General features: G+C 43.6%; 1 protein-coding gene across 1 annotated transcript; it reads left to right on the forward strand.

Annotated features, from left to right (window-relative positions):
- The first annotated feature begins 2,082 nt into the window (after window positions 1-2,082).
- LOC146869778 (fish-egg lectin-like) lies at window positions 2,083-27,665 on the forward strand. The gene is made up of 4 exons (XM_085615028.1): window positions 2,083-2,232; window positions 7,401-7,640; window positions 18,901-19,240; window positions 26,590-27,665. Exons 1-4 carry the CDS (start codon window positions 2,181-2,183, stop codon window positions 26,732-26,734), a joined length of 777 nt encoding a protein of 258 aa, XP_085471154.1. The 5' UTR covers window positions 2,083-2,180; the 3' UTR covers window positions 26,735-27,665.

A 27,665-nucleotide genomic window follows, 5' to 3' on the forward strand; every position in this document is an offset into this window, starting at 1 on the left:
TTGCACCCCTGTGAAAGGGATCCAAAGGAGAAAATCGCTTTTGCTGGAAATCAATGGCGTATTTTTCTGACATTTAATTCCAAAGTGCAGCATCGGGAATAAAAGTTTAAAAATATGAAAAATAAATCACTAAATAAAGTAAGACAGAGTGGTAGCAAACTGGCCAGATTTATTTTATTCACACCCAAACACATTAGCGCCACTTTTACAGAGTCTGCCAGTGAAGCGCTATTTTTGTTGTCTTGGCTTTGTTTTCCCTGGGCTTGGAACTAGTGCACCAATCCGGGAGGTACTGCAATGTGAGGATTGAAAAACAAAATTTGTACTGCGGCTCTGAATCTAGGGATGTTGTCTTTTTTTACCATACTGCTTACGTTTTGTAAGGATATAAGCAATGGCCATTGAAATGGGTCCATTCAGGGCCCTGTAGTCATGTCCTTAACTTTTCAGGCAAATACACTCACTGATTTCTGAACAGTGAGTGTAAAAGCGTTCAGGTAACCATGTTGTTCCTGCTTACATTTCACATGGTTTGTAAAATTTTGCATCCCCTATGATTGTTTGCTTTCTCCAGGATGCTGTCACTTTTTTTTTGTAAATGTAGGCCACATATTGCTCTTGCCCAGTGTGTAATTTAAATTGAGCCGCATCCAGGTGTTTATAGCTGGCAACAATTGGGTTGTAGTTGAAGGCAGTGTGAGTTTTTCTCAGTGGGACAGTATGGTGTTCAGTGGGGGAGAGGATGTGGCACTATGGCCAGAGCTGCTGAATTTGGAACTGGGGAACCAGGTTCAGCCTTAATAACCAGTCCGCCAGACCACTCTCCTGAGAGAGCACTATCTCATGCTAGACCTTAGAAGGCTTCGCAAGACATTAGAAGCCCCGGTGTCGTAGCACAAGCAGGTGGACCCTAGCATGACAAGTGTAGGTTAACCTTCAAGGCTTGTCCACCACTATTCATACTGAAGTTCACCTCCAGTCTTGAGGGCAGGCCTATGAAGCAGCACACCCTAGAACAACAGTGACCCTGTCACTGAGATCACTTGACCCTTAAGAAGGGCCAGCTCTAGGGCAGTGCAACCGGTGTGACTGCACCAGGTGCTGACTTTAGGTGGAGGCATCATGTTTGCAAGTCTATTATGGTTTTAAAAGCTCTTGCTGCCTTCTTCCTGGCCTCCAGCAATTTTCGTTAACAATAAAAATGTCATGATGACTCTGGTGAATGGTGATTAATGTTCATCCTAGAGAGAGATCGGAATTTTTTTTGTCAGAGAGATCCTTTTGTTACTTGCAAGTCGTGAGGGGGTGACACCATGAGTTACCCGCACCGGGTGACGCCAACCCTAGTGACGCCACTGAATAACAGTACGCAAGTGACGCGCGTGACGTGCGCACACTACGCACAGTGCCAACGTGCCACCTGATGGTTTCACCCTCGGGACTGGGCCAGAAACCATCCATGCACTATCGTTCCATGCACAAAAGGCGTTTGCAAATTAAATACGAAGCCAATGGCATTTTGCGACCGAAAGCAATGCCAGTGCTAAGAGCTGGAGCCACATTTGTCACGAAGGTCCGGCGCCGCCGCCGAACCATAGGATTGCTGAATAGAAAGTCTCTAAAATCTTAATTTCACCCCCTGCCTCTTTCTGCCACCAACACACTCTTCCCCGCCCGGTTGTGTCACTCTTCTTTGTTCTTGTTCTTTTGCGTTGTTTCTGTTTGTGATTTCCAACTAATTACTTGACCTTCCCTTAGTGGGCTATATCTTCTCGGAAATCTGTATTTTAGGGAGAGTCTCACCTGAGGCAATGTTTACCTGCCCCTGTACTGCGGCTCAGCGCGGACTCGTATTCATTTGTTGCGCAAACATACTATTTCCTCGGGTGTCACCCAACCGCACGCGGATGGGATATTTATTTAACACGGATTTATTAGGATGTTCCTGGAGCTGTTGGCCAGGATCCAAGACTTCATCAAAACCCACGGCCCCCAACCCCGCCCTAAACGGAGTAGGCCTTTCTACCTTTGATGTTAGATGACTCAAAGAAACATCACCACATGTCATACACCTTCCTTCTTTCCCCCCTTCCCCCTGTGTTGAGTATTTAAGCGCGCGCGCCGGCGTCTCTGCTATCAGCGGCCTCTGCAGTGACAGAAGAACTCACAGACAGCTGAAGATGAGCCTCTCCGGTGTGCTGCTGTTTCTGCCCCTGCTGGCGCTCTGCTCAGGTAAGACGGACACCGGTCAATGCACATCTGTATTTATTTGTTGTCTTGTACAGCGCTAACGCCACCCAGCCTGGCTTCGGAGCGCCTGAACGGTGAGAAAGAACAAGCCATAAATTTTGATCAAACATTGATTGGGCTGGCATGGCAGACAGATTTTAGCATAGTGCCAACGTGGTCTTAATGCATGTAAAGGTAAGTAAAAGTGCAGAGCACAGAGTATAAACATACGATGGCGAGAGATACAGGTCATCCGCAGAGCAGAGAAGACCAGCACACTGGCCGTACCACGAAAAGAAAACAGAAAACAACACATTCAAAATACTTCGGGGCAGATTTACAAGCCCCTTGCGCCACTTTTGCGTCACTTTCCCCATGTTAAAAGTGACGCAAAAGTGGCGCAAGGGGCATGTAAATCTGCCCCTTCGTTCCTATTTCACCACTTTCTTCACTGCCTAGAGTGTCACCATCTCGCAAAAGCTCTCCTCGGCTTCTCTCTCTCGTCTCAGCTCTCCTGAAGCTTCCCTTCCCGAGACCTTCTTTGCGTCTAAGCTCTTGTAATGCCTGTCTCACTGAGACTGTGTTAGTCTCTCTCCTCACCCACACTGCTGTCTATCTCGCTAAGAGCAGCGTGTCTGCCTTTCAGAAGGTACCTCTCTTCTTGCCTTTATCTTGACTAGCAAGTCCCACACGCACATTTTCCCCAAACACTCTAAATGTTGCCTTCTTTCTCAACTAAGCGTTTCATGGGCCTATTGCCCTCCTTGTACTTCTGTCGGAACCCCCTTCCTGAACGTCCACCAACCCCCATCTCCCCCCATCTCCCTCTTCCCATACCTAATGTTGGTCTCCCCCAAGTTCTCTTGGATGCCCCTCTGTCTCAAACCCCCCTATATGTCCACTTCACGAGAGCCTTCTTGCCTTTTTGTCTGTCCTCAGCACTTCCATTCCTCACCAGCCCCGTAGCCTCCTGCGTTCTCTCTATCGCAATCTTGTGTACCTGTCTCCTTAGCTCCAAGAAGTTCTGCTTCCTCAAAGTCCTCCCATGTATACGCCCACCTTGTATTCACCTCTGCCAGATCCTCCAATATGTGTTCATAACCGGCACCCACCCTTCCGGCCTACCGGGGAAATGCCCGGTGCCCGCCAGGGCCTGTCTGGCCCTGTGACAAGTTATCAATATCTAACCGCTTAACATTTTGTGTGCGAGTGTGTTTGCCAGACCTCCAGCCTCACTCACCACAAGTGAGCCTTACACATCTTGGGGATCTGGTAGCACACTCACACACACACATATCACTGATACCTGTTGGGGACTATAGCTAGAACTCCAAATATGGCTTTCATTAGACCCAGGTTTATGCAGAGCAGCTGCTGACAGATGGAAAGGAGGCAGAAATACCTCCCCACACAGAGGAAGGTCTCCAGAAACAGCCGCTACTCTGCACATAACAGCACGAAAGCTAGCACATGCATGCTCCACGATTTGTGATGATAGAATGTCCATCTGAAAACGTGTACACATTACCCATTCAGGGCAATGTTCTTTATGTATCTACTTGATGTATCTACCTGAGTACTGTGTGTTAGTTAGTTCCCACACCTGAGAATTTGGATAACCATGGAACTGTGCTATCCTAAAACATCTTGTGTGAGAATCTAGGTCGGTCTTCCCTGAGCCCCATCATGCATCTAGTCCCCAGCGCCCCAGAGAGGGTCTGCCTCTGTTGAGACCCCTTGACTGTGTGCAGAGCCCCCAGTGTTTCAGGCTCCTGTAGGCCCTCTTTTGTGTCTATCTTCTCTTAGCTCATTGCGTGTCTACCATTTATAAATTCTCCAGTATATCTAGGGAGGTCATTTAGGTTTGAGCACAGCAGGAAAACCACCCGCCCGGTTCTCCCGCCCAGTCAAATCCATGGTTCCCCCACCATATTTGCATGTGAGAGCGGTGCCAGGTGTGCATCTGTGCAGCTGTGGCATCCTCCAGAGCAAATATTTCCCCTAGTGTCCAGCCAACAACTAGATCGTCAGATCATAGAGACGGTCGTATATTACCACCGAGAGGGATCAGTGCTGCTGTAATTCCTGTATAGTATAGAATATTCCATAAAAAAAGTCTGTACCCAATTTTGACTGCTTACTATTTTTTCCACTATTAAGATAGGGTTTCTAATTTCATACACTCCTGTGTGTCGACATAGCGTCTGCCTATCATAATACATAAAAACAAACATTGGCAATTCCAATAGGTCTCGCATTTGCGAGAGTTAGAACTATTGGTGTTGTAAATGACAATGTCTTTTAGCCATGTGTTTTGGTATGGATTGGAGTGGATGTATGTGGTGTGGAGTGGAATTATGTGGTTTGGATTGGAATTGTTAGTTGTGGAATTGTGCAGGATGCAATTGTGTGGTGTGGTGTGGATTTGGGTAGTGGAATTATGTGGCATGGTGGCTAGCTAGAGGTGAGAGATGCACAGAATAGATAGGAAGACAGAGTGGTATAGGTCGTTTGTATAAAAGTGCCGAAAGAACTCTAGACAGAGGAGCAGAAAGAGTGTGTGAGGAAGAGAGAAAGAAGAGGAGCGCGTGCAACAGATGCATAAATAAGGAGCACCTGTGTAAGCAGAGGAGACCCCAAGATTAGGAGGAGAACGTGGGATTGAGGGCCGGAAATCTTGAAAAGGCACGGGAAGAAGGTGTGTTTGAAGACCTGAAGTCAACCACATGAGAGAGGTGGGAAAAGTGCCCGAGAGAGTGAGAGAGAGGGACTGGTTGCTCTTCCCAAAGAAACCTTATTAACCTCAAAGTAAGGCAGGTGTTCAGAGAAGCAATGACCAGCCAGCAGCTGATGGCAGGCCAATAGGTCTCGCGATGGCTATGTTAATTCTTTTTACATTTCCTGTTACTTACCTTGGTAGGAGGTGCACCAACGTTTAATAGCTCACGCTGCGGGCTTCTGAGCAGTGCTCCATGCACCCGCACTCTTTCTTTTACAAAGTTAGCACTGACCCTATCGCTTGTTGTGTCCTTGATGTCCAAAGGCAGGGATTTCACAAGGATGACCCTTTCACTCTGGTGGGTAGAGATGTTATGGTGTACAAGCGCTAGACACAGAGACATCGGTCCAGCACACAGACACACCCAGAATGCATCTAGGGTGTAATTCAAGCAGAATAAAATAGTTTTCCTGTGCACAAGCAGGACCTGTCAACTACTGATGTGTGTGTCAGGTGTTTTCCTGCTGCGCCTGCAAAACACGTGCTTCCCCGCCCTTCTCAGAACACTGGCTTCTCTCAAGATGTGCAGGTGCGATTCACCAGGGGGAAGAAGTGTGTATGTCAGACAGAAAAGATTACAGACTAAGTTGTGGTTCACATGTGCAATTTGCAAATGGTGTAACCTGATCCCCAGAAATGCAGGAGTAAGTCAACAGGAAGTAACTCACCACAGAAGAATATGTGTGATGAACTGGGCTCCAAAACATCAGTAATAAAGCACTTAGGTATGCACCAGCAATGTTTCCCTGGCTGGGGAAAGAGATGGCAAACTCATAACAACGTGGAGGGTTAAAAGGAAGGCCTTTTAGTGCAGCTGGATGCTTGTGAAACGCTTTGTAGGTATAAGCGAGAGACTGTCTAACACAATGCTTCTGCGCAAGAGGCCACCAGTTACCCATGCACGGAAGTTAGGAGGCATTGTGTGAAAAAGAGCCAGTCAAATCAGAAATAACCCACCAGAACCTTGCCTGATGTCGTCGCACCAGTAAAGAGCAAGCAATGCCAAACAGCACGTGAGATTAGGGTCAAGAGACCTCCAGCCGCACAATGCAGGCTTCTTTGTACACAAATCACTGCCATGCAGTGGAGGCTGGTGGATTTTGTAAGTGGTGAGGCATAATTTATTGTACCCTAGTATAATGAGCGAGCTAAGCGAGCGAGCCTGAAGTGTAAAAGGAGGGTGCAGGAGGGTTCTCAACCCGCAAGAAATTTGTAACAAAAAATTATTAAAATTGTGGCTTTTATGCCACATAGTTACTGCAAATTGTTTAAAAAAGGAATCCAAATGTAGCATTTTAAAGCACAAGTGTGAAGAAAACATTAGAAACAAATAAAAAATGTGTCCAATCCTCAGACTGGTCTGCTTGCAAAATGACCCCCAAGCCAAGCACACCCAACCCCATGTTGTAGAGGTAACATAGGTGATATGCAGACAGTGCAGTATGTGGCTGGGGACTGCTGACATAGTGTGGAAGATCAGCTATCTAGGCAGGAGGAGCTGTCCTGGACCGAAACGCCACTAAGGCCTCTCACAGAAGATGCGCCTCTGTTGGAAGGGCCGATCGTACGGCATGGCTCCGGTTCTGGGCTCTCAGGCTAGGCTCGACACTCTTGTGCTGACGTCAAACAAACATTTCTTAAAGGGGAGAAGAATCACAACATCCCATAAAGGGGAGTGCATGCATACATCCTCCAAAAAGGGGAGGAGAACTAACTCTCCTTAAAGGGAAAGAGATCTACAACACAAGATAAATGTATATTTTTATAGTTTTATGTTATGCATGCAATAGTCTGGCCCTACGCCAGACGCATCCACCACACTTACACTCGCAGGTGTGTACCAGGTTTCCCCCATGCACTGCGTACATATGGTGTTGCCTAACTTCCAGCAGCACTACATCTGCTGCCTCGTTTTATTCAGCAGCAGTCAGCGATGTTGCCAACATTTCTTCTCAGCCAACTTGCTTTCTGAGTAAAGGAGGTCTCTGCGTGTAAGAGTAAAATGAACTACTGCATGTCAGTGGAGTCAGGCGGTAGAGAGAGATATAGATGGGCACTACCCAGAGACACTACAAAACTGACTCCTGGCTGCGCAGACCCAATTTTATCCACACTGGCTTCCCTGACCAAACCATAATGGCCTCCTTGCAAACTGGGGTAAGTTACCATAAACATAAGACCACCTCTCCCTGGAGCCAATGGGGTCACACCACTGGGCAAACTGGCAGTGGTGGACTTAGAGTTGTCATCCTTGAACTTTCCATGAACATTAAACTGAATCAATGATCCTTCACAAAAAAGAACATTAATAAATGACTTACACAGATGTTCCAATAAAATCACCAGCATTAACCTGGTCTAAAACGTATGTCTCTTGAACTGTCACTTCTAGGTCAGACTGTTCAACTGAACTGTGAGCAGGTGCCCGGAGCTCTCAAACAAATCGATGCCGGCAACGGGCAGGTGTTTGGAGTGAATGCAAACGACAACATTTACACCCTCTACAGTAGTGGCTGGACTGAGATCAACGGTGCTCTCAAGCACGTGACAGTGGGGGCTGCTGGAGTCTGGGGCGTGAACAACAACAACAACATCTACAAACTAGTGGGCGGAGACTGGGTCCAGACTGATGGTAGGTGTAAGTTAAGGTTACTGCTATTGAATGAATTTGTAAATTAAGATGGGTGGCTGTCTCGCGAATCCCAATAACCTGCAAAGCCTCAACGCGCTTTCTTACACGAAGGGGAGCAGAGCAGTCCGATAAGGTAAGGTCTCAACCTTTTATGCAAAAAAAGGTAAGGTCTTAAACTTTTATGCAAAGTGCTTCTCGAGCGATAATATGGAAGGCATTGAGAACTGACAAGAAATAAGAGAATATGGCCAGCACAGTGTGTAGTTCTTGATACAAGCCCCTTATATGAGCAACAATACATTTTAATTATTTTCTATAACCCTTTCCCAGGACTAAGATATGCAGTGCTACCTACCCCTTTTACTTTCTCGGATTGATATCCCTACAGTAGTGACAATGCGTGCACCACTCACTTACTGTCTTGTCTGGCGTGAGTAGTCTCTGCACTCTACTGAACCCCACTCCATCACTAGCCTTGATTGAATGGCAGAGACAGACATGAAACAGTCTAGCCATGTGGAATCACCCTGCAGTGGTTGGAGTCAGATTAATGTAGACCCATCCAGCCTTTGGGTCCAGCAGGGTTCTTCCCTTCGCACTGTGACTTTAAAAGGCCGCTTTCTGTTATCTTCAGCCCTCCTTCAAGTGTGGCAAAGGATCTCCAATCTGTGCGTTACACCGTCTCCATTGCTCCTGACGTTCTCAAAACCTCTGAAACTACAACAAACGTTCCCACTTCAAGCACGATCCAATGATTCTTCTGCCGGCACCACCAATCAACCAGACCACGTATGAACTGTGGAGTCTCCCCCTGTTCCTCCTTTTTCTGGCACACCTGCTCTTTGCAGGCAGAGTACTTGGCATTGAAACATATTGAAAGTTCTTGCTGTAAGGAAGAGGTCCTCACACCCAGATTTTTCTGACATTGTTAAAGCACCCCTGGAGTACCAGAGCAGGCTTTCTCACATTTACAATGCGAGCAAGTCTTCTGCAAATAAAGGAATTCATGTCACAATGGCACAGGTTCCATTAGCAACACCCAAGCGAGGCACATAAGCGGTGGTCTATAACTTGTGCTTCCTCTTACCAGTAGGACTTTGGGAGGGTACTTACAAAAGTCTCTTCTGCCCACCCTTGCTCACTGGTTGTAATCAAACTGCAGATACCTCAAAGGGAGTGGTCAGGCTCCTCCTACTGCCACTCAAGGCCCGTGGGGCTTAGCGAGACACCAGGACATCCACCAGGTGTCTGCACCTGAATGTTTGATTGGCTCAGTGCACTCAGTCCTTCAATTTCTTAAAGTGTCCAGTCTAGGAGCAGCCGCAACCCACTGGCTGAAAGGCCCCAAGCCTTCCTGACTGACAGCTGACTGCTTCCACTCACTAGTACGATTTGCGGATATTTCACTGCGTTGAAAACACCAACAAGCTCTTGATACTGGTGTTTGCCCCACCGTGATTGCCTCTTGCTTTCGCTGCATGATGTATATTTCACTCTCCAAAGAAAGAGAGGAAAAAGCCTTCAGGCACACAGATACCTATAAGCCAAAGTAAACGAGTTGGAATAACAGCAGTGTAAAATGATGTCCATTGGACTTATTTCCCAGTACAACCAATCACATTTTTTTTTTAAACAAGAAGCAGGACATTTTTTCCAGTGAACATGAAGATAAGATCACTTTTACAATAGATTTGCAGTTTATTCCTCGGACGACCGACATGCAATAGAATGGATCGCAGTTTCCAGCAGTCAGAGCGCGTGATACACTTGATCCGTACTCTAGAGCAATCATCCAATGAAAAAGCACATCCGCGCACTCGACACAGGACGTAGTACACCTGAACCAGTCCCTCCGTGCTCATGAGCATGAGAAAGGTGACACGCTTATAAATGCTCCACTAGCCAATTAAACAGTGCACTCAAGCCGGTGACTCTTTGTCCTCGAGTGATCCCAAAATGGGCAAAGGTGGAAATGAAAGGTAAGCGAGTCCTCAGTAGTTGTACTAGTTCATCGATTGTTATCACAAAAAGGTTCCTTGAAAGTATACACGGGCAACCATAGTCACACATGGAAATTGAAGTTGAGTCCATAAATAGAGATCGTATTGTTCATGTGCCTCTATGATGGCAAATACACCTCTACAACTCGTCGCCAATTGTTGCAAAGTAATAAAATTCAGGAGGAAGTTGACAGCTCTTCATTAGGGCAGACAGCATCTGCTTTCAGCCAGGCAGTCAAAAGAGGTATTAATCTAAACATTCTACATTTTAATAGGAAACCATGGAGCCAGTTTCTCAGCTAAACATAAACAATACACGAACCACAATAGCCAATTTAATCTAAGATCAATACAACATCTCCATTCTAAATACATTCCAGAGATTCTGATGAGGAATGTTTCTAGATTCTTAGCCACTCCCTTTTCATTTAAAAAACTGAGATGACTGCTACGTTAACAGTGTAAAGAAAAGGTCTGCTTTCTTTAAGTGTCTGGAAATATCATATGTAAATAGATTTAAGATAAATGGGCTGAGAATTGATCCCTCCCTCAGGCACTCAAGCAAGAATAGGACGTACTGTTGAACACTCCTCTCGTACCATAACATGAAAGGTGCATTATGCCGGGTAGCCAGCAGGTTTACTGGGTCGCTGGCATACGATCTTAATGAGCTTGTAGACCTGTGTGCCATACCCTGTAAAATGCTTTGGCTATAATCAGAAACACTACTCCAGTCGATGCGTTGATATTAAATCCAGAACTTGTAATGATCTCAGCAAGATGATTCATTGTGTATTTGGGAGCATCTAGATTGCCTGGTTAGTTATTCCATGTCTTTCTGGTGCCTTGCAGTTTTTCAGTTTCTTTACAAACTTAGCACGTCATCTCTTGAGCAATTCTCAATGCTGACAGCTACTTGGTTTGAATCAGTGTTATTTCTGCTGGTAACTCTGGTGTAAGTCCACTGTGCCATCTCATCAGTAAAAATAGACACTCCAGAGCACTGATGGGCATTTTGTGGCATCTCATGTTAAATGACTGATTCCTTCCTTGCGCAGTGATTAATCAGCCACTCGCCTCCCTTTTCTACACAATGCCTACTGTTCCAATAAACTTTGTATGGTTATCGTAATTAACCTGCTTGTTCTTCAGGCCACTGTAAATGACGTGACTTTAGGATCAAGGCTACCAACTTTGGTACTGGAACCAGGTACAAGTTCTTGTGCGGCCTCAATATTCTTTGGTCCTGGGCACATCACTTAACCTACCCTTCTCTAAGAAATGAGTGTGATCTTGTGTAATGTAACTGGTGCTCACATAAAGTGCTCAAATTCCCGTGGACAGAATTTGTGTGTTATATTTAAAAAACACTGTGGCACACGGGCAAGACAGTGGAGCATGGAGGTTGCACAGAAGCATACTGTGCTTGAGAACTTTGAATGCTCCGGATCTAGTCTGGCACATCGGATAACTCTACAGGTGATGAATTTGCAAGGAGATAGAGTATCCACCCGGATTATCATTACCCCTGGTAAGTAACTTTTTCTTTTGATGGATATTTCTAGCGGCAGATTTCTCACCTATAGATTAGATTACCACGATATAACCTACTTTAGGAGCAGCTGGTGGATGGTTATACAAGGCAGTCCTGTAAGAAGTGGCAGTCCTTGCGCACCTCCCAATCCAGGCAGTAATATTTGGAGAAAGTGTCTAGATGTCCACGTAGCTGTCTTACATATCTCTGCAATTAGCACTCCTCTTGCCAGAGCGTAAGTGGTAGATTTGGCCCTGGTGGATTGGTCCCTAATCCCTTCTAGAGATTTCTGTCTGGCCAAAGGGGAGCAAATCTTAATGCAGAGGATGATCCACTGGGATAGGGCCGTATTCTGCACCACTTTGCACTTATTGCCACAAAAGTATTCCATGAAAAGCTGGTCGTCCAGTTGTGCTTTCTTACTGCCGACTAGGTAGAAGCTCACTGCTCACCTAGGATCCAAGTGGGCAAATGCTCCTCCTCAGTGGGATGGAGAGGTGGATAACCAGTCAGGAGCGTGATGGACTGGTTCAAATGGAAAGGAATAACTACTTTTGGCAGGAAAGCAGACTGGTTCACAACACCAACTTGTCTGGATGTAAGGAGGTGAATGTTGGAGGGGAACTAAGAGCTTCTAGCGCACTCACCTGTCGGGCCAAAATAATAATTACCAAACACACAGTTTTTAGAGTCAACATCCTTAAGGGAAACCATGCAGGGGCTCAAGTGGAGTCGCCATGAGAAATTACCAAGTTAAGGTTCCATTAAGTCACACCAAAGGAGGTTGGAGGATACAGGTTTGTCAACCCCTTTAAAAAACATATCACAATTGGAGACCTGAACAACTAAGGGTTGTCTGATGTCAGGGGAACGTCGACAACACAGTCAAATTCCTCTTGACAATGTCTGCTGCTCATCACCAATATAAAGCTACAAGTGGTTCCGTTGGGTAAGTACCACGAGGTACTGGTTCAGAACCTGATTATTTCTTTCACAATCAATAGTGATTTTGTACTAGACCTTTCTAAATGTACCACACCTCAGTACGTTTTTATCAAAAAAAATATATATATATATAATAAATGTTTATTAAATTATTTGTTCTGTTTCTCTATTTTTCTTGCCAATTGTGGAAACAATTTTATACAAACAGATAATATCAATGGGGCTGTCTGACAAAGAAAACACAATAACAATTACACAGACAATTCAATGGGTGACTGTGATGACATATAGTGCAAATGGGTGACCTTTCAAATACAAACAATAAACAAGACAACAACATAAATTCTCCATCCTTTTCTTCTAACAGCCAATTCCGTTTCCGAACCTTTTCAAAAACTCCAATCGTGAGCTCCTGGCGTGTCTCTTCCTTCCTTTGCGTTTCCACCCTTTTGGAAACCCAAAGGGTGCGTTCCACCCTTTTTGAAACGCAAAGGAAGGAAGAGACATGCCAGGAGCTCACGATTTGAGTTTTTTAAAATGCTCAGACACGGTATTGGCTATTAGAAGAAACCGTTGAACAGAAACCAATGGTCTCTCCAATTTAGAGGTTCTTAAGAAATAATTCAGCGGTTACAAGGGAACTAGAGCACTTCCAAGACCCTATGAACTAAATAGAGGTCTTTTGTGAATGGACTTAAGAGAGATTGGCGGATCTCAGTAAATGTACGAAGCCTGTTGGTCCTGATGAGTACCCCATGAATTTGAGCGGGGTTCGAAACACGTCGACCTTAGGTTCAGCCAAACATGTGTTTTCTAAAAAACTGCCCCAGTGCATTGTGATTCAAGATCTGAGATTATTAGAATAACATCGTGGTTCGCACGAAGGCTGTTTAACAAGAATTTTCTAACAGTTTGGCTCCCCCGTTATAACTTGAGAGCAAAGCTGAATAATATTTCTCATCTGCAAACGGGGTGTTTCGTGTTGCGTCTTTTGAAGTCATTTGTCTGTGTGGTGTCTATGTCTTTAAATGTGTCTTTATGTTCTCTGTGGTCTGGGCGTGAAGAGTATTGTAAATATGTATTTCAAAATGTGTTGTTGATATTGCGTTTTTATGTTGTTCTTAATTATTTGAAATCATTGTTTCATAAGATAATGAACTAGTAATAAAAAATCTCTAAATAAGAAATGACATTTATTTCCTCAAGGCTACAGTGATTATTTTTCATTTTGAAGTAAGAAGGGGGAAAGTGGGTTCCAATCCCTTAGTGACCGTATTATTGAGTATAATATGAGTTGGGTATTTGTCCTCAACAGTGGGCGAGCCCCCGCCCCACTGATAGAAATAACGTTTCAAGAGGGTGCTAGGACAAATCTTGATTATTTATTGATATTTGCCGAGAAAATTCCAGAGAAAGCAGTTGCAATTTTACGTAAATGTGTTTTAATTGCGATTGCATAAAGTATTGTGACTTGCTTGTGGGTGAGCAACAAGAGAAATACAGCCAACACGTGTTTCACCCCATTTAGTTGGCCATCCGGCCTGGAGCTTCCTCAGGGCGTAAGCAAATCCGTATGGACTCCTGGGCCCTGTCAATGTATTAATAAGTAATACGTCCTTGTATCTATTAATCTTGAAAAGGAAGGCGTGTCGCCTTGAGCAGTCTGTCCGGGCGGTCGGCAATAGCAAATGCTTGAAGAATATGACCTTATGCAATCGCAATTAAAACACATTTACATAAAATCGCATGTGATTATTTTTCATGTAGCGCATACTGAATAGTATTTCAAAATTCGATCAGTACTGGCATCTGTTTTGGTTTATTTTACACTCTTTGATGGTCTTAGGGTGCAGCTTCTACAGGATTCACAGGAGCACAAGTAGTGATCTGACCGAAGGCACCAGAGTCAATTTGAGGGGGGGTTCAGTAATTGATATCTGCACCCTCCCAGTCCCTGTAGGGCTTACAACTCGAGTGCTTGGACATTGTACTGCAATTATTTTTCTCTGTGAAGAAAACTTGCAGCTCTGATTAGTGATCTTCTGATCCGCGTTGAAGGCGCAGAAAAAAGGGAACTGATGTTTTGTGCCAGGGTGGACGCTATATGGCTTCGGTGAGGTCATCTGCTGCCATCTCTGGCGTTGACACAAAGCCAGCATCACCTGCTGGTGATGGTACAGCTTTGAAGTTCCGGAAACAGTCTAGCGCCTTGGACAATTCTACAGGTGAGGAACCTGCAGGTAGAAATATCCGAAATTATATATATATATGTGTGTCCGTATAGATGTTTATTTTTTTAAAACATAGTTGCAGTCAGCCACTGCCGTCCATGGCTTTCAGCAGTGAGCAACAGGAGATGGGCTCATGGCCTGGCCAAGCTACTGAGCAGCCAACTACAGCTGCACATGGTCTTTTGGCATAAGCGATGGAATTGACCAAAGGGCTTGGCCTATGGCTAGACCTTGCAGCATACCCAGGGTGTGGCTAACATACCATTGTGCATGGTGAATGGCCATGTGCAGTGGGATTCGCCACAGATCCTGCCCTCTGAACCTGTCCTGCTGCCAACCTCGCCTATTCGCAGCCTTTGGCTGTAGCGGGTCCCTGCAGGCAACCTTCCATTTGGCCAAGCACACCTGCACACTTGCTTTGATTTACGCATTCTGTCCATCAACTGTTGTTTTTGCATTTGTCACCCCGAGTGGGACGGGTATGCTCAGACGCGAGTCCCGTGCTCTTCATGCCACTGGAATCAAGCTATCCTCGCTGAAGAGGGGTGAAACCCCAAAACCGGTCCTAGGATGCTTGTTTCCAGTCCAGGGAGGACCTGGCTTGGCAGTTCGGGCTGGACTGTTCCCATGAGGCACAGGGTCAAGACTGATTTGCATATGGGTGGGTTCAAACTGGAATGGCATGGTGAGCAAAAAAACGATGGATTTAGGCCCAGATCTCTGTACTGGGGTGAATGTATGACACTGTTCTGCATTCTGTCCATCAACTGTTGTTTTTGCATTTGATTTACGCAGCAGCAGTGGTTGTCCACAGGGTGCGGCCAATCCACTGCGTAGCCTTACGCTGTGTAACAAGGTTTGGCAGCAACTGGCCCTGTTTTCCACACTTAAAAATCAGCATTCACAAATTTAATACAAATTGTTTACAGGATCTGTGAATTCCAAGAGAAAACGTTTTTTTTTATTTTTTTTGTATGAGCAGGATTTGCCCGCAACTATCCCCAAAACACCCTCCTTTGGGTGAGGAGATGCTACTATGCCCCCCATATCCATCACGGCACTTTTTTCAGGATGCAGGTTCGATGTCTGGCATCCGGTAATGGATGTGGCAATAAATATTTTTACTTGCAGTCAGCCAATCAAAGTGTCAGAATTTGCGTATCCTCTGTAGTAAAAAGAGAAAAATGTTCTCTCATCCAATCAGTTGATTTTAATTTTCAAAATTAGCATCAGTCAAATTCTCTGAGGATCCTGATCTGAGGAGAGACCTCAAGTTCATGAGCCAGAAATGGCTCTGAAGCCCAATCACTTTTTTATAACAGAAATATCCAAAAACTAGTAAACAGATTAAACCCATAACAAAAAACTGCTGTCAAACAATTTTCGAATTTATCATTGTTAAACATGACTTTATGGCTAAGCTGCAGTTGTTGTTGAAAATGTTATATTTGTTTTGGAAATATTACTCACACTATCTGATAAGTCTACCTGAAATTTGTCAGAAAATTAGGACATTGCCCTCAGTTTTGTTGTCACGTTTCGTGCAAATCTGCAAGAGGGGATCAAAATTAGCAAGAATTCAGAAAGTTTGGTTAGTAATTTTGTTTGACAAATCCGCATGAAATTGGAAAAAAGAAGTTCATTCAGCTTAGTCGTATGGCAAGTGTTGTGCAGATCTGTCAGGGGCTAAACTTAAAGGGGTCGTGAGTCAGAAAAATTATGGTTTCTAATTTAGGTCCGAGAAGACTTTGCTACAGACACAACTGCTGAATAGAATTACCCCAAATTTGACATAAAGATAGAAAGTTACATGGCAAAGAGTTTTAGAAATATTTGCTGTACAGAACGTTGCTGGGTTCATTTTGTGTATATCTTGATAGCTAAGTTCCAAATTATTTACAGACCCAGATGCAAGAGAGTAAAATCTAAAAAAAAAACAACTCTGATTGGACAAGGGAGCTTTTCCTCTTCAGCAACTGCACATTTGCTATAAAAAGATCTGTGGACAATCATGGATCTGGTGTCAAAGTAATACAATTCGGACAGAAAATAAGGGTTCAGGGGGGCATTATTTGACTCCACAAACAAGGTGGAGATTCCAAGGTCAGATGCTGTCTTTAATTCTTTTATCATGGTATCAGCGGACTTAAAGCAGTTGAAAAAATGCTGAAAGGAAAAAGATAGGAGACAAAGGGAACAATCCACAACTCCAGAAATAACACATAGAGGCAAAGGGAAGTCAAGAAAATGAAGAGCCTGCATTAAAAAAAATAAAACAAAATTACGGTGGGTGCCCTAGGTCCAAATATATGGCACCATGGAATCCATATAACCAGGAAACACTGAGGACTCTCTGGACCATGCCATATTTGCAGATCCAACATCACAGTTAATAATTAAAACATTAAGCAGGGATTTTTAAGGATTTTGAGGGCCATGGCCAAATGTATTTTGGGGGCCCCTGTTCGGACCAGCGTTGATTTTATGATCCTGTCTCAGCTCTTTCATGCCCTCTTTGGCCAAATTCTAAATATGTGTACATCTGATATTCAGGGATAGTGTTGTGTGTTTTTAGTATGTAACACAGCAGCTGCTCACTAACATTACTGCAAATGATCTCTGTCACATCCTCTCATTTCTCATATGTGAGCTCCTGCATTGATCCACAATAGACTTTTTATATAGATGTTACATGAAACAAAAACACATTTTGTCTGCAAAATGTCTCTAATAGACTCTCACACATTTAAAAATGAATGATAGAAAAACACAATTTACAACAATCTCTTTTAAAGTTATTCAAGGTCATGAGGGCAAGATCCTCTGCAAAACAGAGCTGGCTCTTTCAGGGGCCCCCTGAAAGGCTGGGGCCCGGGGCCAGAGCCTACTTTGCCCATGCCTTAAAACGTCTCTGTGTAATGAATCTGGGTCCTTCTTTTCGAGATGTACATTTGCAATTGCGCATGCTCGCCAGTGGGGGTGAGGTGGGAAAGTTTGCGTGAAGTTTTGGTTTCTATTTTTATAATGGTCATATTTGGTAAGTTGGCACTGTTGTGTTTCTTAATGGTATATGTCGGGCGCTTGCCCAGGTGGTACTACATCCCAATAAAATATGTTTTAAAAAAAAGTCTCCGCATTTAAGTTCGCAGTGAAACTGCACACTGCCCAAGGACCACTCAGCGCATCCAGGGAACAAACCTTACAGCCAAATGATCAAAAATATTTTTATGATAACCCAAAAATTCACGGAAAAAACTTTGTTTAGTAAAGTGTATGGTAAAGTAATTAGAAGACAAGTAGCATTGGTTAAAAAAGTCACAATGTATCTAAAAAATTCTTCAGTTCAAGGTACAGTATTGTTGGAAAAACACTGAAATGCACCAGAAAGGGAACTATAACTCATCCTCTCCTCTCACCCAATTCACTGATCATGACCTGACATATGACAGATAATGCTGGCCACGGCTGAACGCCATGCTGTTAGAAATGGGATTTCTGGTTGGCTAAGGCGTACGCCAAAGCCAGGCAGAAACCACCACTCCAAGTCAGGGCTGGGGAGTTACACGCCAATGATAACCCCTACTCACCCCCTTGGTAGCTTGGCACGAGCAGTCAGGCTTATCCCGGAGGCAATGTGTAAAGCGTTCGCGCGCGCACCTAGAGGGTGAGCAGGGGTTATTCTAAGGAGCCATCCTTCGCCCTGACTAGAAGTAAAGGGTCCCTGCTTGTCGCTGGTACTTGCCTGCGCCAACCAGAGCCCCCTCATTTCTAACACATGCCAACTCATTCGAGGAGGGTGGAGTACAGGGCCTGGCCCTTCATGCAAACGTGCAAAAGTGGCTGTAATTGCCCTGGGGGGTGGAGGGGGGGAGTTGATCTCTTTTAATTAACTGTCCAAGCCACTGGGTGCCTACACACCAAATTTGACATGAACAGAGGGGATATAGCCGGCCTTTAGGTCCCTCATATGAGGGGCCCCTGAAATGGCCTATTTTCCCCCTACCTTCGAAATGAACATCATCTGCATTAAGTGGCCATTTGTGGTGAAGGCATGTGGGGACTGCTGTAACTTTTTCAGAATCTTTGGAAATATGCAGTCGCGACAGGCATTAATCGCGGGTGGGGGGTGTCGCGGGAAGCGGGTAGATTTAATAATAAATTTTAAAAACGTACCTGTCCGCCGGCCGGGTCCCGCATTATGCCATTTGCTCTTGATGGATACGAAATTTTATAACATAACCCACATTGCAGAAACAGTTTCCAGGGCAGTGTGTAGCAAATCTACAAACATGCCGGCCAATGGGGAACAAAGCACACTTTGGAGGGGAGGAAAATGTCCTCAAAGGTTGTAGGGGGAAGGGAAGTCAGCCTGTCCATTCTTTCTCTGGCGGAGAGGTAGGTATGCCATTGCACTAGCACAATAGTCTAATATTGTCGCCCACTTCAAATGCATTCCAATTGATGCGGTCAATGTTTAGTTGGAAGGGAGGGGTTCCGTCCACCTAATCTTCAGTTGTCCTCACATATTTTGTTCTTCATTTTACTTCCAGGGCTTCTAAAGCAGATTGATGCAGGTGGAGCCCAGTTTATCTCTGGTGCTAACATGAATGATGACGTTTTTTGCCTTCACAACCAAGCAACAGTGTCAACCAAAGATGGGTCGACTCTTCCCTGGTCCCATATTGAAGGGAAGCTGAAGTACTACAGCTGTGGCCATCTGGGCTGCTGGGGAGTCAACTCTGTTGATGACGTCTTTTACCGATCTTCCGTAACGCCAAGTTCCTGCAGTGGTTCCAGCTGGCAGCAAGTGGACGGCAAGCTCTCCATGATTGAAGTGGGCAGTGACGGCTCTGTGTACGGTGTGAACAGCGTGGGGGATGCATATCGCAGGTATGACAAGAAACATCTTCCATGATTTGTTATTGCGATCGTTTTTCTCCCCAAAAAGCGTTAACTTCAAGTGTTTACTCTTGAGTTTGTGCCTTTAAAAGCTGTAAGTCTAGTGCTTTAGGGCTCACTGCATACGTACTCAGGCCTCACTTCTGTGTGTATTCGGCAGTGCCAAACCATGCTCAGTCCCAGTGCAGACACTGCAAGGAAGGTGGCAGGCGCTTGTAATTTAGTAGAGCATTAATTGGCAGTGCTGATTTGAGTAAAGTAGTTTAGCAGCACAAAAACATCATGGAAACCTCACATCTCCTGAGACTTTCATGGCAACCACACTTCTCCATGAGACTTCCCAGGGTCCTTGCGGGTGCTCTGCAGGGAATCAGCATCCTGTTCCTGTGTCACACACCTTTCTACACATTTTCAAATTCTCATAAATGTAACAAGAGAAGTGTGGTCAATAAATACATTAAGTTGGAGGCTCAGATGAAATGAGAGATATTCTTTGGCCGTTCCTGTTCCGTGCTATCAAAATGCGCCTCTCAAAGTAAAAACTTCTTGCTAAAAAACAGTACCTGGGTTTTCCACTCTTTCTCTGCGACAGCGTTGCTCTCAGACCTACATATTAAGTATCAGTTTGTAAAATACATTTCTGTGGGCATGGTCTAAACATAATTACAGTTTCCAGGTCTCACAATACTGATTCCGCCACACTAGTCAACACTGTAGATTTAGAGGTGATTATTTGAGTACATTTATGGTCCTCCTTGTGAAACATAGTATGAAAGTCCATTATTTACTTGCCTAGCCCTAGAAAGAGTGCCTCTCCTTCCTTTGTAGATGACAGTGAAAGCTTCAAAATGGTTTCCACTTTTTCCACCTAGTGACATAGTGTTTTACAGGGTGTTTGTCAGTCAGACCTAGGAGTGTTGGATACTAGGTTTTCCCCAATGTCTGGATGACAATTCTTCCACAGCAAACGACTGGGTTCCACTTTGAAATAAAAGCCAATGACGTCATACAAATAGGCTGCAGTTTAATCATTACGCATTATCACTGCTCACTTTGGGATAAAAGGTTGGCTTTAATACAGAATCCTATATTATTAAGTTGTATTCAGTAAAATTCTTTATTGTTTGATTAATTAAAATCATTACAAATAAAACAGTGATGCCATGTGTAGAACCCAGTTCATTAATGATATGGAATTAAAATATATCAGTTAACTAGAGCCATTAGAATTTCCATAACCGTTACTCACTATGCAACTAAACACAAAATGCTTCATTGGTTACATGCCATACTGGGACATTAATATCACATATGCACACCTTTATCACAGAGGTAGACCCTTAACCACAATAAGCATGCCATTTAGTGATTGGATTGTACATAAAAGAGAGTTTAACTAAACTGGACTCAGTATGTACTATTGTGCAAATGAGCAGTTAAGTGTCTCAGTTGCTACACATAATTATAAAACCTGTTCTTAGAATAAGTAAATGACTGCCCATAGAACCATGGTATGTATTATTACTTTGCAAAACAAATGTTAAAACATTTTTACTACATTCCATGTCAATTTATATAGATTTTAAATCAGAATTCAGCAAGTAATCAGCTAGAAGGATACATTTAGTAGATTGGCCAGTCAAACAAATTGATCTTCCAGATAGACAGAGCATTATGGCTTGACGACATGTTCTCATTCCATGTTCTATAAATAATGGTTTCATCAAAGTTTGCCTTATATGGAGTAATCGAGGGCAGGCACACATTGTATGCATTAAAGATGCTTTAGAGAAACTGCAAAGTCTGCAACTGTTTACTGACCATTGTTGAATCCATTTAGGGGTGCCGTCCTTTGTTGGAAATCTGCCAAATCTTAACTTAAGGAATAAGTTCCTTTTATACGGTTGCAGATGAGCCCGTAGAAAGGGTTGGAGCTCAAGTTTCTCAAATGTATTAATAATGTTTCAGGCATACTTCTTTTCTGCTAAGGCCTCTTTGTCCTGCATAAAAGATAATACATTTGTTGATCTGTTTTAGGCGATGCCTAGTTAGGGCTTTACTTACATCCAGTTATTCAAAAGGCTGAAGATTAAAAGTATGTAAGTTCTCTGTCAAATAAATTCTCCAAACATTTGCATAATCATATTTTGTAAGTTCTTGCCAACACAGATTGCAAGGGTGCCATGGTCAGATAAAAACATAGAAAATAAACTTTTTAAAAATGCAGATTGTCTTACCACATTTCGCCACATTTTGGCTGGTCAGGCCAAATTCCATTCGGGTTTCTGCATGACCAATGTTTCTCTGAACCTTAAAAGTAGATTTAAAAGCTTTAATTTGAAATTCATCCAAGAGTTGTGAGTCCTTGACTCGAAAGCTTACTGATCCATAGGCCAAAGAAGGAATCAGCTTTGCCTTCATAATCTTTACTAAATGTTCATAGCTGGGGAATAGAAGCTTATCACGCAGAGTTCTAAAAGCGAATGTAAGTGAACTCATTTTGCCTCTAAATTATTAAAATTATGTTTAAAAGACACTCTATCATCAAATGTAATACCTAGATACTTATAAGACTTCACCGTTTCAATCCCTGTTCCACTAACTTTCCACTCTCGTGTTCGTGATTTAGATCCACATATTGACATGATTTTTGGTTTTCTTTATATTCATTTGTAATTGGTTTAACCTCTTCAGTGCCCATGACGAGATAGTCTCGTCATGGAGCACGGTTGCACTGTGCCCATGACGAGACTATCTCGTCATGAACCCCACCCACTAGTGCAACGCCCGGCACAGGAGGAGGAAAGGGCGTGGCACTGAAGGGGTTAAAATGATATAGTTATTAAATCATGTTATAAGCCTTTGTAAAACTATTGGCGCATGGCTTAGTAGTATTGTTAGCATATTGTAAGTACTTTCTGTTACAGCCTGAAAGATTAGGGGAATGAGCATTAATATTTTGCAGGTGGTGAGGTAGATTAGTCTTAATAGATCAAAAAAGACATGGTTCTAGTACACACCCTTGATTTAAACCGATTGATGTTTCAAAACGTCTTGTCAAACGGCTGCCGTCTCCCAATTTTACCTGGGCCCAAGTGTTTGTATATAGGAGTATTATCATATCTAGTAATTTCTGCGGTACTCCCCATGCTACCAACTTTCACCATATCAATTTATGAGGGACAGTATCAAAAGCAGCTTTCAGATCGACAAAGCAGATGTATAACTTCTGCTTTTTATATATTGTCCTCTCCGCCATCATAGTAGATTTGTCATTGTTGACTGTCCACTCCAGAATCCTGATTGATGTACTGGGATGATTATAATATTTGATGATGTTGCCCATTCTTTGAGGTCTTAAGCAGACAATATGCAAAGGCCTTTGTCTCCACATCTGCTATAAGACTATTGTTAGCTGGATTATCTGGAGTGTCGTTTTTATATATAGGATGTAAATGACTCCCTTGCCATGATTCTAGAGCCACTTTTGTTGCTACTACCTCTCCCAATAACAGAGTCAATATTCTTGCCCACAGTTCAGGGTCTGCTTTAAAAACTGCATTGGCTGTGTGATTACCTTAAATGCCAATAAAAACAAGTTTAAAAAAAACAACAAAAAAACTGCATTGGGGATGCCGTTAGGGCTGGGTGCTCCATATGATCTAATTCCTTCTATAGTTGTTATCATTTCCTCATTTATTATGCCTATTAGTTTATAGCTTTTCTTTATAGGGACTTTCACTCCCCATAAGGTGATAGTTTATGATCGTTTATGTCGCTTGAGGTGGTTATCATGCTCTACTGGAAGGATTGTTCTGTGCGTTTTTCAGTGCAGGCCCCATACAGACCAGAGATTAAAATGTCCCAGCTTGATTCTGAAATATGTGCACTATTAGCCCTCCTGCAACTGTTCTGCAAATCGTTAATGGTTCTCCAAAAAGGCTTGAATATTGTTTGTTTTTCAAGCACAATGTAGTCTTGGCCATATTTCCAAATGGTAAGCCCCTTTGGCCTTCCAGTTCTCCTGTTTGTATGTTTTCCTCAAAATTTCAAAGAATACTTTCTGTCAGGACTGGAGTTTTGATTTGTTTGCTTATATACAGCCCTTACTACTTTGTAAATTGAGCTTATGCGAGTATCGCCTGTTATAGGTGGATTTAATGGGGTTTTTCCCTAGCTGAGGCTGTTGCTGCAAATTTTCTTATTAAGGATGAACATAAATAGGACCAAGTATCTGTCATTGATTTTACATTTTGAAATTCATAATGGGCGTATTCTATTTGATTCTCCAAAAAAATTCAGTTTTTCCAGTTGTTTTGTTGATTGCCATATCAGCCTTTTCAAATTAAAAGTAGTCAGCATTTGTTTTAAATCAGTCAATCATTTGTTTGATGCATCCTCCCACTAGACCTATGCCTAGCCACAATTATACTAATACACAAAGAAGGTAAACCAAAAGACAGATGCGAAAACTATCTCCCCATCTCCCTCCTCAATATTGAAGTGAAAATACCTGCGAACCTTCTTTCCACAAGACTTTGCCGTGTTATAACAACATTAGTCCACTGTGATCAATCCGGATTTCTGCCCGGCCAAACGACTAGATGGAACATCTGTAGAACCCATAAATGGATGATGGCAGGGGATCGAGACACACCACAGATACTTCTGTCCCTAGACGCAGAGAAAGTGTTTGATGCTGTGCACTCGCCTTTCTAGAGGCCAGTTTGACCAAGTTTGGCCTTGGACCAAAGTTGAGGAAATGGGTGGCACTATTATATAACTCCCCCAGGGCGACAGTGAGTGTGAATGAACAAACTTCACAAGATTTTCCCATTGCACGTGGGACAAGTCAGGGCAGCCCCCATCCCCACTACTATTTGCACCGACAGTGGAGATCCTGGCCTGCTACATCAGACAATGCTTGGAGATACAGGGATTTAGGGGGACCCCGGGTGATACCGTAGAAGAGAAAATCTCCCTCTACGCGGATTGAAATTCTCTTATTCATAACACGTCCAGACACCACAATTTCCACCCCCTCTTCCAGACAATAGACACATATGGACAACACACAGGATATAAGGTCAATTGGCACAAATCATAGATATATAGCCCACGCCCAATGACAGAATGGCCACCGCTTCCGAGAGATCTACAGATGGCGACCTCTGGGTTTACATATCTGGGCATATTTCTCACCACTGAGAGCAGCATATGTCGCCAACACAATATTCAACGAATGTTGACTAAATTCAAAGAGGATGCCCAGAGATGGAAGAACCTGCCGCTCATGATAATGGGCCGGGCGATGATGTTTAAAATGAAAAACCCTACCACAATTCCTCTACACACTACTGAACGCCTGCCACCCACCCCCCTCCCACGCATGATATTTCAAGGGATAGATGCTGAACTGCGCCTGTTTTTGTGGCTGGGGAAACACCCACGGATGGCACTACGAACACTGCAGCGCAACCAATACAATGGAGGACTGGCATTGCCAGATGTGGCAGCCTACTACTGGGCTGAGCATCCCACTCCTATTAATGATTGGATACATGCAGCAGGCAATGAACCAACATGTAGGTTGCAACGAGGAACAATGACCCCACTCACATTCCTCCTCTATCTCTATGGAGGGAAGGGAGTCAGGGGGAGGATCCCAGCCACACAAACGACTCTGGAGGCATGGGGGAGAGCATGCAAAACAATGGGTTCGGCTCACAAGCTTACTAAGGCAACGCCACTATGGAAAGGAAACTGGCTAAAGGAGATGGGTAAAATAATGGGATTCAGGGAATGGGACAACATAGGGATCTCAACATTAGAGGATATTATAGGCCAAGATACCCTTAAAACCTTCCCCTCTCTAGGCAACAAATTCACACTTCAACACCCCAATTCCTCAAATATGCCAAACTAAGACACGCATGGCTAGTGGAGGGTATAAATGGGGCAAACCTACCGGAATGTGCACCACTGGAGGGAAGGCAACTACAAGAATAAGTCATACTTAAAGCAGTCTCAGTTGCATACAAAACCCTAAATAACAACATGCACGACAATGTAGGCAACATTAGGAACTCATGGGAAGAGGATCTGGGGGACATGGCATATGTGGATTGGGAGGCCCTTTGATGCACCCAGGGAGGTGGCAATCAAGACACGACTACGCCTTATCCAATATAAAATTCTTCACAGAGCCTACTACGACCGGGTCAGACTAAACAGGATTGGGAGGGCTGACAACCGGAACTGCCTTAGATGTGGACAAGATCGGGGAAACTATTAACACACAATATGGGACTGGCCAGTCATACAGATCTACTGGAATGAGATCGTAGGAGAACTCAGAAAAGTAATACAGGCGACCATTACTATGGATCCGAAACTTATACCGTTAGGGATTCCTAGCGACGTGGACATTGACAGACTGAAGCTCATACCCAGAAGATTAGGAATAGTGCTAGCGAAAAGAGATATAGCAAGCCATTTGGGCACCCGACCCACTGACAATACACGATTGAAAGGCAGGAATGGGCATATACATGGCAGCAGAAAGGGTCACATATGAGGGTAGAGGCTGCCCAAGAAGGTTCGACAGGTTATGGGACAGATGGAGGAAATATTATGGGCTCGACCTATTGGATAAAGACACACAGACGATATACACCTAGGGGGCAGGAATGATGTGATACCCAAAACAATAATAAAATAATGAAAAAATGAAACCGTAGGTATGGGACATGGATGAGATAATACAGAGATACTGCAGATGTGCTGTACAGAATATGTATTAAGCTTGTATACACTCCAAGGACCACATGGAGTTGGGGGGGGCGCCTATTACTATGTGCGACGACAGTTATGTTTTAGACTGTTTGTTACTTTTATTCCTACTATGGAGTTGAAAATCAATTAAAAAAGAAAAATTAAAAAGAATACTTTCTAAGTATCCATAGAAATTAATTTCTGATTCTGGGATAGGGCAAACTCTCAGTATTCTGGCTCACATGCCAGTATGGGATGAATTTTAATGTGTGACACCCTGACCAACCAAGGATGCTTGTCTCTGACAGCACCCACCTTCCGCTGGATTTTAAGGGCACTGAAGTCCAAGTCACTTCAGATGTTTCAGCACTCAGGTGCACCATGAAAATGTTATTTAGTGTGTCATTTCTCTTTACTGGACTAAAGCAGCAATTTCAATGTTGGGTAACAACCCTCTACAAAAAGTGAAATATTAAAGATGCTTATCTCGCAGCTTTCACTGTTTTTAAATCGGAATCTGTGTCAGCTGTAAATCTTCAATAAAATTCCTCTCAAATGTTTTTTAGGAATGGGATAAGTCCAAGCAGCCCGACTGGAACATCTTGGTCCCAGCTTCAGTACAAAACCCATACGTTCATGCACGTGTCACAGGACCTGGGCTTGCTGTGGGCACTCACCAAGGACCAGATGATCCTGAGATGCAAGCTGTAAAGCAGAAGAGCGCCCACCAGCTCAACCACAGCAGATCGGATTCAGGCACAAAATGGATCAGTGCCCTCTCCTGATCATCTCTTTAATTGAGCATCTTCTACTGTGTCACTGCTGTTCATTGGCCTCTCCATATTTCTTTGATTCTATTGTACTATAAAAGGCTGTTTCTCACATAGAAGCTCACTTTTTTCCTATCTCCTTTTTACACCTATTTTTCTTTACTATAGACTTTGATCTACCAAAATGCCAGGGGTGGAGAATGTGACATCACACACTATTTGACCACTATTAAAATCAAAAGAGTGTACCATTCTACCACAATTACGCTTCACAAAGGTTTAAGTCAATTTAAATGGCTAATCTAGGACCTGTAGTCCACCACCAAGCCTGGTGGAGAAAGACTGCCAGGGGAAGTAAACATGGTGTCCATGAGCCACTAGCACCCACCCACGCCTTTTAGGAAGAGCTAACATGTGAGTAATGAACCCATGTTTTGAGGGTCAATTTCAGGGCTAGCGTTTGGTGGTGGAACTTCTGCAAGCAGCAACCACCATTGGTTAATTGTCTCCTAGATGTTCTCGCCATTAAGTGGCTTCTCCCACGGCAAAAGCAGGCACTTTGGTGAAGAATGTTTATTGCCAAGGTGAAAAACTCAAAATGTGGTAGATATACCACTATTGCTTTGGCAGCGGAGAAAAAATCAGTTGTAGCGGGCAAAAAAGATTTTGAAAAAAAATTGATAAACTTCAAAGCAGCTCATCTTTCACTTTCACCCATCTCACTTGCTATTCCCCTCTTAGTCAGTCTCTCCCGCTCTGGCAAAAGCTCTCCTGCTCTCCTTTCATTACACCCATAGACCTCTATGTTCGCCATGCGTTGTAAATGAACAGTTTCATTAAAAGTAATCAATTAAAATCTTCATTTAATCATA

This window comes from Triturus cristatus, chromosome 1_1 (assembly GCF_964204655.1).
Source record: "Triturus cristatus chromosome 1_1, aTriCri1.1, whole genome shotgun sequence".
NCBI classification, from domain to species: domain Eukaryota; kingdom Metazoa; phylum Chordata; class Amphibia; order Caudata; family Salamandridae; genus Triturus; species Triturus cristatus.

Excerpts from the sequence above, each read along its gene's own strand:
- LOC146869778 (XM_085615028.1), top strand. The coding sequence starts at position 2,181 with ATGAGCCTCTCCGGTGTGCTGCTGTTTCTGCCCCTGCTGGCGCTCTGC. Across the intron at positions 7,641-18,900 it reads AGACTGGGTCCAGACTGATG|GGCTTCTAAAGCAGATTGAT; the intron begins GTAGGTGTAAGT and ends TTTTACTTCCAG. Across the intron at positions 19,241-26,589 it reads GTGGGGGATGCATATCGCAG|GAATGGGATAAGTCCAAGCA; the intron begins GTATGACAAGAA and ends AATGTTTTTTAG.